At 63.8% G+C, this 12,019-nt stretch overlaps 2 protein-coding genes across 3 annotated transcripts in view; one reads left to right on the top strand and one right to left on the bottom strand.

Annotated features, from left to right (window-relative positions):
- The window catches only part of BRF1 (BRF1 RNA polymerase III transcription initiation factor subunit), a 56,655-nt gene that overhangs the window by 24,642 nt on the left and 19,994 nt on the right, over window positions 1-12,019 (top strand). For both annotated transcript variants that reach the window (XM_052660155.1, XM_052660154.1), the window contains exons 4-5: window positions 4,733-4,764; window positions 7,350-7,422. In XM_052660155.1, the coding sequence (XP_052516115.1) occupies window positions 4,733-4,764; window positions 7,350-7,422 (105 nt within the window). The remainder of the gene's footprint in view (window positions 1-4,732; window positions 4,765-7,349; window positions 7,423-12,019) is intronic.
- BTBD6 (BTB domain containing 6) lies at window positions 8,310-10,796 on the bottom strand. Its single transcript, XM_052660156.1, has 4 exons — window positions 10,414-10,796; window positions 10,248-10,338; window positions 9,987-10,105; window positions 8,310-9,813 (listed from the first exon to the last, which is right to left on the bottom strand). The coding sequence occupies exons 1-4, from the start codon at window positions 10,794-10,796 to the stop codon at window positions 8,781-8,783; spliced, it is 1,626 nt and encodes a 541-aa protein (XP_052516116.1). The 3' UTR covers window positions 8,310-8,780.

The following is a 12,019-nucleotide window of genomic DNA, read 5'->3' as shown; positions in this document are numbered from 1 at the left end:
CCCGTCTCTGTCACCACGTTTCCCCTTAGGCCCTCCTGTGTCGGGCGTTGGTGCAGCGAGACCCGCTTCCCTGTGCTGAGGGTGCGCACAGTCTGTCTTCCCGTATCTTTAACGGTCAGTCCTCGCTGCGTCTGAGGCATGTCGTTCACAAGCAGCATGTGGCTGTCTGTCCTGAAGCGGACTCAGGCCCCCTTGCCTGTGCGCAGTAAAGCCCCCCATGGCCCCTGGCTGTGGCGCAGGAAGGGCAGCGGGCGGGCTTCGCGGCCCCCTGGCGGTGGTGATGGGCATCGGCCCGCACCATTGCCGCTTTTGCCTTTGTTCCAGAGTTTTTGACTCTGATGTACTTAGATGTGGTTTCTTTGGTACTTGTCTAGCTCCTGGAATCTGAGCCTTCTGTCTGTTTGGGGAGAGTCTTGGGCGGCGTCTTTCTAAGCGCAGTCTCCCCTCTTCTGGCCCTGCTCCCTTTCCGGGGCTCCGGTGGTTGCTGTTCAGCCGCTCAGCTGTGTCTGATGCTTTGTGACCCCGTGGAGTACGGCAGGCCAGCCTCCCTGTCCTTCCCTATCTCCCAGAGTTTGCTCAAACTCACGTCCATTGAGTCAGTGATGCCATCCAGCCATCTCATCCTCTGTTGCCCCCTTCTCCTCCTGCCTTCAGTCTTTCCCAGCATCAGGGGCTTTCCCAGTGAGTTGTCTCTTCACATCAGGTGGCAAACGTATTAGAGCTTCAGTATCAGTATCAGTTCTTCCAATGAATATTCAGGACTGATTTCCTCTAGGATTGACTGGTCTGATGTCTTTGCAGTCCAAGAGACTCTCAAGAGTCTTCTCCAGCTCCACAATTTGAAAGCAGCAATTCTTCGGTGCTCAGCTTTCTTTATAGTCCCAACTCTCACATCCATACGTGAGTCCTAGAAAAACTGTAGCTTTGACTGTACAGACCTTGTTGGCAAACCGATGTCTCTGCTTTTTAACATGCTGTCTAGGCTTTGTCGTAGCTTTTCTTCCAAGGAGCAAGGACCCCGGTCACATGCACGTCAGACCCTTTCCTCGCGTCTCAGCTTGTGCTTTGTATTCTCCATGTCTTTCTTTTCTTCTCCCTGAACTTGTCCCACGACGGATCCTGAGTCCCTTCATCCTCTCTCTGCTGTGTGTCACTGGATGTTAGACCAGCCTATTAACTTCCTAACTTCCGTGATGGTTTTCCATTAGATTATTTTATTAGATTCCAGTTCTTTGGTACGATCTTCCATCTCTGGAGTTACATGAAAGTCTTTAATAGTAACTCCAACAGTGGGATCACTGAGGGATCTGCTTTTGTTGTCTGAGTTTTCTTTCGGTATTAGAGATCTGCTTCTGTCTGTTATCACACTCATGTGTGCGTTAGTTGCTGAGCCGTGCCTGCCTCTTTGTGACCCCGTGGACTATAGCCCACCAGGCTCCTCTGTCCATGGAATCCTCCAGGCAAGAACACTGGAGAGGGTAGCCATTCCTTCTCCTGAGGATCTTCCCAACCCAGGGGTCAAACGCAGGCCTCCTGCACTGCAGGTGGAATCTGCACCGCCTGAGTCACCAGGGAAAGTTCACAGAATTGCTGGATATAGTGTTTGGAAGCTGGTGGCAGCTGTGGGTGTTTCTTGCCCAGAAGGGCTGCTGTTCACTCTGGCAGGCAGGGAGCCAGGACCGCCCGTCGGGGCCTCACTGTGCAGGACCCCGGTGGGGCCCGCTGGGGCCATCACGGGGGTCTCTGCCTGCTCTCGCCCTGGGAGCTGACTGCTGCTGGCCATGGATGGAGCCTGTGCGCCCTTGTGCCCATGCGGAGCAGGAGCTGGCAAGGCTGGGGGAGCTGTGTGCGTGGCGTTGGGCCCACTTCTTGACAGTGGGGCCCCTCAAGGCTGGCTGCCTTGGCAGTCCAGGTGAGACTGTGTGAGCTCCAGGATGCGGCCTGGGCCTTGGCCTCCTGCCCTACGGGCGGCCGGAGCTGGAGCCGGAGCCGCCAGCAGGCCCCGGCCTCTCCAGATCCCTAGGCTCCTGCCCTTGGGTGCCCTTGCGTGCGGCTCCGGGCTGCTTCCCTGTGCTTTCCGAGAGCGGCGTGCGCTGCCTCCGGCTTCTAGGCCTGCTCCGCACAGCACGGCCGCGCTCCCGTCTCATTGTGGCTGAGGTGAAGCTGCCAAAGCAGACTGCTGCTGCCCGCTCCCCCTGCCAGCTGGTGTCTGCGCGCCGCCGGCCCTTGGTGCACTCTCCCGAACGACTTCTGGCCTTCCCACAGGGTCGGGCGTCACCGCCAGGTAGAACTGATGGGGCAGGACGCCAGGGTGTGGTGTCCGGTGGCCTCTGTCCTTGGCAGGGCATGGCTGTGAGCTGGTGTGCTCAGCAGAGCTGAGCGCCGGCTTGTGAGGAACTGCCCGCTGGTGCCAGCTGCCTGGGTCGGGCTCACTGAGCAGGGGCCCCCGCGGGGGCAGGGGCGGGGCCCTGGGGGCTGGGTGGGTGCTGGGCAGCCATCCTTTGATGGCGCTGCTGCTCAAGGACCACAAATGCCGTTTCATTTTGACTTGGTTAAAAGGTGAATCCCAATTTCCTTTTTAAAATACACATATCCTCCCCCCCCATCGTTTTATTACGAAAACTCTCAAATACATGGGAAAATTTGAGAGGGCTGGTGATACAGTGGGAAGCCCCACCACACCTCGCACACGCACCCCGCACACGCGCCCCGTCTGCGCTCCCCTGCTCCCGGCCTGCTGGTCCCTCAGCCTGTCCTCTTGGCATTTTTCAAAGTGAGGTGCAGTCATGTCTGCTGTCCCCAAGCCCTTCAGCATTCGAGTTATTAACTGACTAGATCCCAGTATTTGTTTATGGTTTTTCTTTCCTTTTAAGGCAAAATTGGCATGAAATGAAATGCACAACCCTTAATTGTGCCCTCAGATGACTTCTGATGAGCACACAGGGTCTGTATGACCGGCTCTTCCTCCAGGGAGCAGGGCAGTGCCAGCAGCCCACCCCGAGGCACCCACGCTCCGGGACCCCCACGGGTTCGTTTCGCTTGTTCTGGAGTGCCGTGCCCGGGAAGCACGTGTGTGCCCGTCTCTGGACTGTGTGTGACAGGTGGTCCCTGCTGTTCCCCGTCTTTGCTTTTGTGCTTGAAGTTCTGTGACTTCACCTTCCTTGGGGGATGGGCGTGGCCAGGCGTGGGCTCCGCCGCTCCTTGTCCTGAGAGCCGGAAGGCCCTCCTGTGGAGCCGCTGTCCCCGCGGTCGGTGTGGGGGCCACTTGGAGCTCCTATGGGGGCTCTTTGCTTCTCTTCGTGACGCACCTGTTCAAACCTTTTTTTGCCCATTTTTGGGGCATTCACTTTATCTGTATCATTTCAAAAACAGACTTCATTTTAAGAATAGCGTCAGGTCTATGAAGTTGTGCTGAGCGCCACATTCTCCACCCCACGCAGAGCTTCCCTGTTACCCGCTTGCACAGAGAGCTCTGTGTTCGGCGGACACACGTTGGTCGTTTCTGTTAGCCAGTGTCCACAGCCACCCTGAGGGCTCACTCTTGGTGGCCACACTCCTGGGCGTGACCAGTGAGGGTGGCCGTGTGTCCCCCATGGTGGAGGCACGTGGCCGCTCCCCTCCCCTGCGGCCCCGGCCCTCTGCTGGCCTCCCCTCGCTGTGACATTGCTGGGCCCCGGCCCCGGGCCTCTGCTGGCCTCCCCTCGCTGTGACTTGCTGGGCCCCGGCAGCGCCTGGCCTCTCGGCCGTGTCCGCTGCCTCTGCGGCCCCTGGCCCCTGCCCGTGTGCTCACTGCGGCCTCTTCCTTTCCTTTCTTGGGGTTTCACTTGTTTCGTTTTCCGAGTTCTCACTGGTGTCGGTCTGCACTGCAGTCTGATCTGTCTCGCTCACTCCCTGACGAGGGGCCTGTCTTCAGAGACGGAGAAACAAGGCGCCTTTTATTCAGGGACCTTGGTGGTCACGCTCAGAGCTCTCTGCCTGCTGGAATGAGGCTCTGGCTTCGGGGCTTCCTTCCCTCTTTCCCTCTGGACGCCCGCTCCGGGCTCGGGTTCAGCGTCACCGGATCCTTTCTCAGTTACTTCTCAAAGCCTCAGCATGAATGACACTAAGTTCCCGTCATTTGACAAGCTGCTCTTCTCAGGGGCTCATGCCTTGTGTGTATAGCTCTGTGTGTGTGGCTGGCTAGGTTTTGGCTCGCTTTGGGCGTGTTCTGATCACTCCTTACTCAGGTACTGAGAGTGAGGACAGGGCCTGTGCCAGCGTCCCAACAGCCATCCCCTGGGGACCAGGACTGGGCAGTGCCTGCCAGCCCCCCGGGGGTCCCGTGTGTGTGTGTGTGTCTGCCCCCCTCCCTGGTGCCCAGCGGGCGCTCTGTGGTGCTTGCGGGGCACAGTCGCGAGTGTGGCCGTGCTCGTGGGGCAGGCTGGGCACGGCCCGTGCAGATGGGGAGGCTGGCCCGCACGTGCGGCTGTGCTCCGGGGGCCCGCCCGCCCCCCGCCCCCCGCCCCCTCCCCCCTCCCCCCTCCCCCCTCCCCCCTCCCCCCTCCCCCCACCCTGCCTGCCCCCAGCCCCGCCCCTGTCCTGGTGGAGACCCACTGCCCGTCCCAACGTGGCCACCTCACTCTGGATTGCGATCCCGTGCAGAGCTTAGCTCTACAGCCAGGGTCTGCCTCCCAGAGACCGTCCGGTGGCCGGCGCCTGTGGGCCTGGTGGTTGCTCCTTGACTCTCACGCAGACATGCTCCTCGACCTCAGCGACCTGCTCCAGGTAGATGCAGCCCCCTCCCCCCAGCCCTGCTCAGGCCCTGCCCGCCCCGGCTGGGAGGGTCCACAGGCGAGGGACGCGGAGGGCCTGGGTCTTGGTTTGGAAACTGGCAAATGGAATGGGTAGGGACAGTGGACACGGGGGTGGTGGCGTCCCAGGGGCTTGTTGTAGAAGCACAGGAGAGGCCCAGGTGACCTTTGTCCAAGGCGAGGGACGTTCTTCAAAGAACAAAATGGACTCATACCGGTACATTTAAACAGTGTAACAGCTTATACTAATACTTGCAGTCTGGAGAAACTTGCTTTCTAGTTTCCTCATTTCCAAATGACTGATGGTAATGGCAAGACCACCAACAGGCATGCCGGTGTGGACGGGACGCTCATGGGGAGGGGCCGCCTCCAGGCGGGGCCACTGCGGTCTGCGTGTGTCCTGGTTATGGCGCTGGGTGAGCGTGCGCTCAGTGGTGGGTCTCGCCACTGAGGACTTGGAAAGAAACTGACTTGCCCTGACTATGTCAGGGAAGCAGATAGGACTGGTGTGAAGATGCACGCAAAGCACCCAGGGACCCCCTCCCAAAGGAAGCTGGCCCAGGGCTGGGCCTTCAGCAGTCCCAGGGCGGGCAGGCAGAGCTGCACTGACCTCAGAGACTGCCTGTATAGACGCCATTTCTCAGCAGCCCTGCTGAAACCTTCTTGGGTCACCCTGGAAAGAATCCCGGGGACCTTGAAGATCCAGTTCTCCACGTACTGTGTTTGGTCAGGGCAAGTCCACGTGGCCAGGCTTCCTTCCGGGCGGTGCCTCAGGACAGCACTCCAGAAGTGCTTGCGCGCCGCCTGGAAGGTAGAGGGAGGCGTTCCGGTGCTTCCTGCTTCACACCTCAGGGAGCTGGGCAGTCAGGGCTGGGGTGGGAGGTGACGGAGCAGAGCTCCCCTCCCCGGGGCTGGGTCAGGGCCAGCGGGACCCTGTGCGTGCAGGCTGCACCCACACAGACAGTTCGCACACCTCAGCGGGAGGGCGGGCCTCGGGCCTTTCGTCCTGGGCAGAACCCAGCCTGAGCACCAGAAGGGTGGGAGGTGACCTGGCAGTCACGAGCCCGGCCCTTCCAGAGTGTGAGGCCGGGACAGGCTCAGCATACTCGGGACATGTGTCTGCACTTAACTGTGGGTGTCGTGCGCACACGTCGAGGGAGGTCCTGCCCAGAGGGCTCCCACTGCCCAGAGCTGACCGCTTAGTGGATGTGCAGGAAGGTTCAGGACTCAGTCCATCCTCACTCTCACACGTGCCCAGGTGAGCACCTCCCGGGCTGAGCTCCCAGCTGACGGCCGCTGGCAGGAGCCGGGGGCAGCTGCTGTGCCCTGAGGATCCTGGGAGGAGGTCTCTTTGTCCCTCCCCCCCTCCCATAGTGAGACGGACCTGGGGCCACCCACAGCCAGCTGCAGACTCGTGAGTGGCCCTCAGACAAAGCGTCAGTGTCATGATTTGTAGAGTGTTAATGGCAGTGAGCATCCCTGCTGAGGACTGCACGTTGTACAGGCACACCCTTTCACACCCGCGGTCTCCCACACTCTGCTTAGGGCCCTTCCTGCGGTACTCAGGCTGCCTCTGCCTGGGTCGAGGGGCTGGGTTGCAGGGCTGTGACGGGCGGGCAGCGTCAGGGACGTGCTGCGGGGAGCGTGGAGACGGACGCCGGCTGGTCAGCCCCGTCCCAGCCCAAGGGGAGGCGGTGGTCAGCAGGGCAGGGACCTGGCAGAAGGACGCACCAACATGCTGGAGGCCGGCCTGGGCAGGGTGCCCTCAGGAGGCCCCTCTGGGAGCCACAGCCCTTTGGGTGGGGTCAGACGAGGGCAGAGAGTAGCTGCCAGTGGGGTGAGCAGGGGGGGTCTGGCCCCGACTGGTGCCCACAGGGACCCCCATCGCCTGTCCTAAGGGGGCTCATTGCCCCATCCCAGGAGCCCCTGTGTGCCATCCGCGGGCCCTGTGACGGGAGGCCCGCTGGGCCCTCACTCGGCCACCTCACCACCATGCCTGGCGTCCTCCTGGGGGCTGGCCAAGGGGCCCACAGGCCAGGCTTGATCGGGGCAGGGGGTCCCTCTAGGGAGTCAGAGCAGAGGGTCAGAGCCAGCGCTCTGCAAGGCCTGGGTCCTGTGGGGGGCTGGAGTAGACAGGTGGAGACGGGTGCCTCTGTCCCCTCAAGCTGGGATGGTGAGATGCCCAGCGTGGGCCTCGGCAGGGCTTGGCCCTTGAGGGGTGAGCAGGCAGGGCACTCAGGTCTGCAGACCCACCGCCGTGCCTGCACTGGCCCACGGGGACGCAATAAGGACGCCCCGGGAGTGGGTGGAGGGGCGGCCTGGGCCCCAGTGTCCCAGCACCTTGGGCTCTGGAGACTTCTGCTGAGTCAGCTGTCCTGCCGACAGTTTTCCTTTTCAGCAGTGTCAGCCGCCACTGAGACCGTGAGCCCCCAAAGAACCACCTGGATGAGGGGTGGGGGCGCCCCAGCTGCCGTGGGGGCCAGCAGGGCGGCTCTCTGCTGATCGAGGAGCACACTCCTGCTGCCGAGGGCTGTCCTGAGTTGTATTTCTTCACGACAGGTGAACGTTTACGTGTTGGGCAAGACGTTCCTCCTCCTGGCAAGAGAGCTCTGCATCAACGCGCCGGCCATAGGTACCGTGGGGCCCGTGGGGCGGGAGGGCAGCACGCGGGACGAGGACCTGCAGGGGGGCCACTGGCGCCTGGAAGCCGCCTCCCGTGAAAGCAGAATGCCGCAGTTAGTCCCCAGCAGGTGCTAGCGGGACCCCGGTAACAAGGGTCTCGTTGACGGCAAGGCCCCTGCAGACGGAGCCAGCCTTTCCGTCAGGGTGGGCCTCTACGGGAGCTTCACCACAGGGATCGCTTTTACCGTCGGCTGGAGGGACTGCTCCGCTGCCCACGGGCATCTAGAAGCACATTTTTTTGTACTAAGGAGGCGGCATGTGGAGCCGGGGGTGGACGGGGACTGTAGTCCTGCCCCCCCCCCCCCACAACAGGATGATCCCCGGGGCCGGGGGGCGAGGGCAGTGGGGGCAGAGGTGCGCTGGGTCGGGGTGACCTCTGACGGGGCTGTGTCCTTGTGCTAAGGGACATGCGCATCCCTCTGGGGTCAAGCTGAGGTTTTCCAAGGACAAAGCAACTGGCCTGGAGTTTATGGCACGGGAGCACAGAGGCAAGAGGCCCGAGGGGCCTGCCTGAGCCCACAGGCTGCCTGAGAGCCTGAGGTGGCAGGTCTGCTCTTGGGGGCTGGAGCCCTGCAGAGAACCACCCCCCCGCCCGCCCGCCCGCCCCACCTCGGAGCCAGACAGGACTCTGAACGGCGAGCGACAGTTTGGAAGGTAGCACGACCTGATGCCTTTCTCCAGGGCAGTCTGGCTGCAGCCCAGAAAGCAAACCCTCCTGGGTGGAGGCCCGGCTGCCAGCGGAGGGCACCCCCTGGGCAGGTGGGTCCATGGGACTGCCTGCTGACCTGTTCGTGCCGTTAGGCCCATGCGATTCACAGTCATTCACGTGTGTGTGGCGCTCGTTTTGTTAAAACTTTATTACGAAAATCCACTTAAATAGGTAAACTACTTGAAGTGACTTTTCCCATTTTGGATTTGAAGGTAAGGTCTTAAGCTTAGAACCACTTAGAATAGAACCCAACAGGACAGGAGAGAGGGCAGAGCCCTGAAAGCAGGTGGGAGGCGACTCGGGGGGAACCTGGGGCCTGCCTTGCACCCCCAAACCCGCCCTCCCCGAGATGCACACCCCACTGTACGGGAGGTGCCCGTGAGGCCGGCCCTGCAGCCGTGGCTCAGGGAGCAAGGCTCTGGCTGGGGAGGGGAGCATCCCCGTCACACCCCAGGCCCCGGCGGACCGCACACAGGAGACAGGCCAGCCGCAAGGGCAGCCCAGCCAGAGCAGAGCGCCCCCTGCCTCCCTGCACTCCCGGCCCCGGGCTGGCTGCAGAGACAGGGCTCACCCCTCACAGCGCGGCCGGCCCCCGCGCCTCAGGCGTAGAAGATGAGCTCGGGGATCTGCCCGCCCTGGACGCCGGTTCCGTTGGTGCTGTCGGAGGAGCACTGGAACTGGAAGGTCACCTTCCCGCACTGCACCTCCGTCATGCCCTCCTGCCCAAAGTAGCTGAGCTCGCTGCCGTCCAGGACGGCGCTGGCCGTGTAGAAGGCGTCCTGCTCCACCTGCACGGGGTGCTCAAACCAGACTGAGAAGGTGTTGCTGGAGCCGTCAGAGACAAACTTGGTCAAGTTCTGCGCCAGGACCACCCCCAGCCGCTTGAGTTCGATCTTCACGCTGTACTCAGCTTTCCCAGAGCTAGAGCCGTACAAGCCCAGCCCGGCGACAAAGACTCTCCTGTCCACAGCGAACTGGATGCTGTCGCAGCGCCCGCGATAGCGCCACTGGTTGCTGCGGTAGGCAGCGGACTGGAAGCGGTGGCACCTCTGGGGCGCGAGGCCCTTCCTCTTGGTCAGGGGGAACTCGAGGAGGGGCTTGTTGGCCGCTGTGTACCACAGGAAGATGTTGTGGGTCTCCTCCAGCGTCAGGATGTCTGACTGGGCGGCGCCGTTGGCAAACTCCTCCAGGGTCATGGTCGGAATCCGGACCAGGTAGAGGGCTGGCCCCAGCACGTGCCTCTTGTTGCGAGGGGTGACAGGCAGGCCCTGCCTCTTGCACTCGGCCTCCGCCCAGCTCAGGACGGCCTCGAAAACCACAGCCTCCTTGGTGTTGAGGGCCTCGCGTGTGACGATGATCTCCAGCGTCTGCCAGTCAATCTCACAGAAGCCTTCAGACCTCAGGGCCATCTCAGCCTGCGCGTCGATGACCTCCCAGCAGCGCTGGGTCAGCTCGGGCTCCTCAAACAGTCGGCTCTGTGACAGCAGGACACAGGCGTTTTTGGCTTCCAGACTCGTCTCCAGAAAGTTGACACAGGCTTTTGCTAAGGCGGGGACGATGTACTTCTTGGCGGCGTAGAGGGTAGCCAGCACCGTGTCAGCTTCCAGGTCAATCTCGTCACTGTACATGTACCTAGGCAGGAGGAGGGCCGAGTCATGGGCAGCACGGGGCACTCCAGGCACCGAGGGCCCGGCAGAGGGGGCCCATCCATCCTCGGGGACTTTCAGGAAGCTCCAGGCAGCTGGCTGGAAGAACCAGACGGCAAGGAGCCGCCCCATCCTCCCGCCCTCAGGACGTAGACTTACTTCAGCAAGATCAGAAAAGCTGCAGGTTCCACGTCGGGAATGTGGATTTCTGACTTGACTTCTGCCAGGTCCCCGTAAAACATGGCATAGAAGACAGAGCTACCCACGGCCAAGACATACTGTGGACGAGAGAGGCGGAGCGCGGCCCTGAGCCCTGGGCCCTCCCTGCCCCCGGCGGCTGCCACACCCAGAAGAGGACCGTCCATCCTCGGGAGCCGGCCCGCCGCCTTTGGGAGCGCACAGGGCCCAACCGCTACCGACCTTGTGGGCAGGCACCCTCCGGGCCGCGCCCGGGGGCCCCACGACGAAGTGCACGTCGGCCATGAGCTCGTTGTTGAACATCAGCGCGTTCCTGCAAAGGGCAGAGGCACAGGACACTCGGGCTCGGGCCGCGCGGGCGGGGCGGGGCGGGTGCGCCCGGGCTCACCTCTCGCGCAGGGTCGGGTGGAAGGACTGCCAGTTGGGGCTCTCCGGGTTGTTGTTGTCGGGCGGCGGCGGCGCGGGCACGGGCGGCGGCGGCGGCGCGGGCAGCGGGGCGCTGGGCCGGCCCTTCCTGCCCGCGGCGGCGGCGGCGGCGGCGGCATTGCTGTTGGCGATGTCCGTGGCGGTGGCGGCGGCCGCGGCCGCGGCGCTGGCGGGCGCGTAGAGCTCCGCGGCCATCTTCGCGGGCAGGGCGGCCTCCGCGCGCGGGGGCGGCGCGCCGTGCGCCCTCGCGCCGCGCCGGGGCCTCGGGGGCGGCTCTGCGAGCACCAGGAGCGCGGTGAGGCACTGCGCCACTCGGCCGTGTAGGCAGGCCAGGGGCAGCAGCATGGGGCCGCGGCGGCCGCGCGCGCGGGGTGCCGGCCTGCGCGGGGCGGCGGGCCCTGCTTCCTCGGGCCGCCCCGCCCGCCGGCCGGAGTCTGGAGCCCGCACCGCCGCGGCCCCCGCGCGTCACGTCGCGCCACGGCCCCGCCCCGCGCGGCCCCGCCCCGCCCCGCGCGGCCGACGTGCCCGGGGCCCCGCCCCGCCCCGCGCGGCCGCCGTGCCCGGGGCCCCGCCCCTCTCCCGCCCCGCCCCGCGCGGCCGCCGTGCCCGGGGCCCCGCCCCTCTCCCCGCCCCGCCCCGCCCCGCGCGGCCGCCGTGCCCGGGGCCCCGCCCCTCTCCCCGCCCCGCCCCGCGCGGCCGCCGTGCCCCGGGCCCCGCCCCGTCGCGGCCCCGCCCCGCCCCGCGCGGCCGCCGTGCCTGCGCAAGACCCAGGAGTAGGGGCCGTGCCCTTACCAGGCCTGTGCGCACAGCCTCGGCGCCGGTGCCGTCCGCAGTCCGCTGGGCGGTCCTGGGCGGGGGCGGGGGCGCGGGCGGGGAGGGTCGCGAAGGGCCCCGCGACGACCCCACGGGCCGCCGTCCTGACCGTGCTGTGAGGCGCTGCCTCCCGGGGGCCTCCAGCCTCTGGTGGTCGGTGATGCGGCGCAGCCCGTCAGCTGCGATGGGTCCTCTGTCAGAAAAGTCTCTCCGGCTGCTCTGTCCGTTTCTGAATCGGCTGGTTTTGTCGTTGCTGAGACTTGCCCGTTCTCTGCCTGTTCTGGAGATATGCGGGCTTCTTGTTGCTCTTTACTCGCTCAGTCGTGTCCGACTCGTTGCGACCCCACGGACTGCAGCGCCCCAGGCTCCTCTGCCATGGGATTCTCCAGGAAAGATACCCTCCTCAAGGGGATCTTCCCGACCCAAGGATCGAGGCCGCGCCTCCTGCATTGCAGGCGGACTCTCACCTCTGAGCCACCAGAGAAGTCCGTGATTTGCAGATACTTTCTCTCGTTTTGTACGTTGCATGTTCACTCTCTTAACGGCCTCCGTCGCTTCACGGAGGGTCTTAGGTTTGTCCCAGTCCTGTCATTGTCTGTTTTCTCTTTTACTGCCGTAGTCAAGAAGTCACTGCATTCCACCGTCATGCTCGTCCTCTGTTTCTTCCAGGAGGCGGACGGTTTCATGTCCTACGGTTAGGTCTTTAGTCCGCTTGGAGCTGATATTTGTATGTGATGTGTGAGGTGGAGGTCCCC

This window comes from Budorcas taxicolor, chromosome 21 (assembly GCF_023091745.1).
Source record: "Budorcas taxicolor isolate Tak-1 chromosome 21, Takin1.1, whole genome shotgun sequence".
NCBI classification, from domain to species: domain Eukaryota; kingdom Metazoa; phylum Chordata; class Mammalia; order Artiodactyla; family Bovidae; genus Budorcas; species Budorcas taxicolor.
This window is presented reverse-complemented; position numbering and strand designations above follow the sequence as displayed.

What these genes read in the sequence shown, in the direction of transcription:
- BTBD6 (XM_052660156.1), bottom strand. Translation starts at nt 10,796, where the DNA reads ATGCTGCTGCCCCTGGCCTGCCTACACGGCCGAGTGGCGCAGTGCCTC. An exon ending in GGAGGGTGCCTGCCCACAAG is followed by an intron (nt 10,106 to 10,247) that starts GTCGGTAGCGGT and finishes TCTCGTCCACAG; the next exon opens with TATGTCTTGGCCGTGGGTAG. An exon ending in GCTTTTCTGATCTTGCTGAA is followed by an intron (nt 9,814 to 9,986) that starts GTAAGTCTACGT and finishes CCTCCTGCCTAG; the next exon opens with GTACATGTACAGTGACGAGA.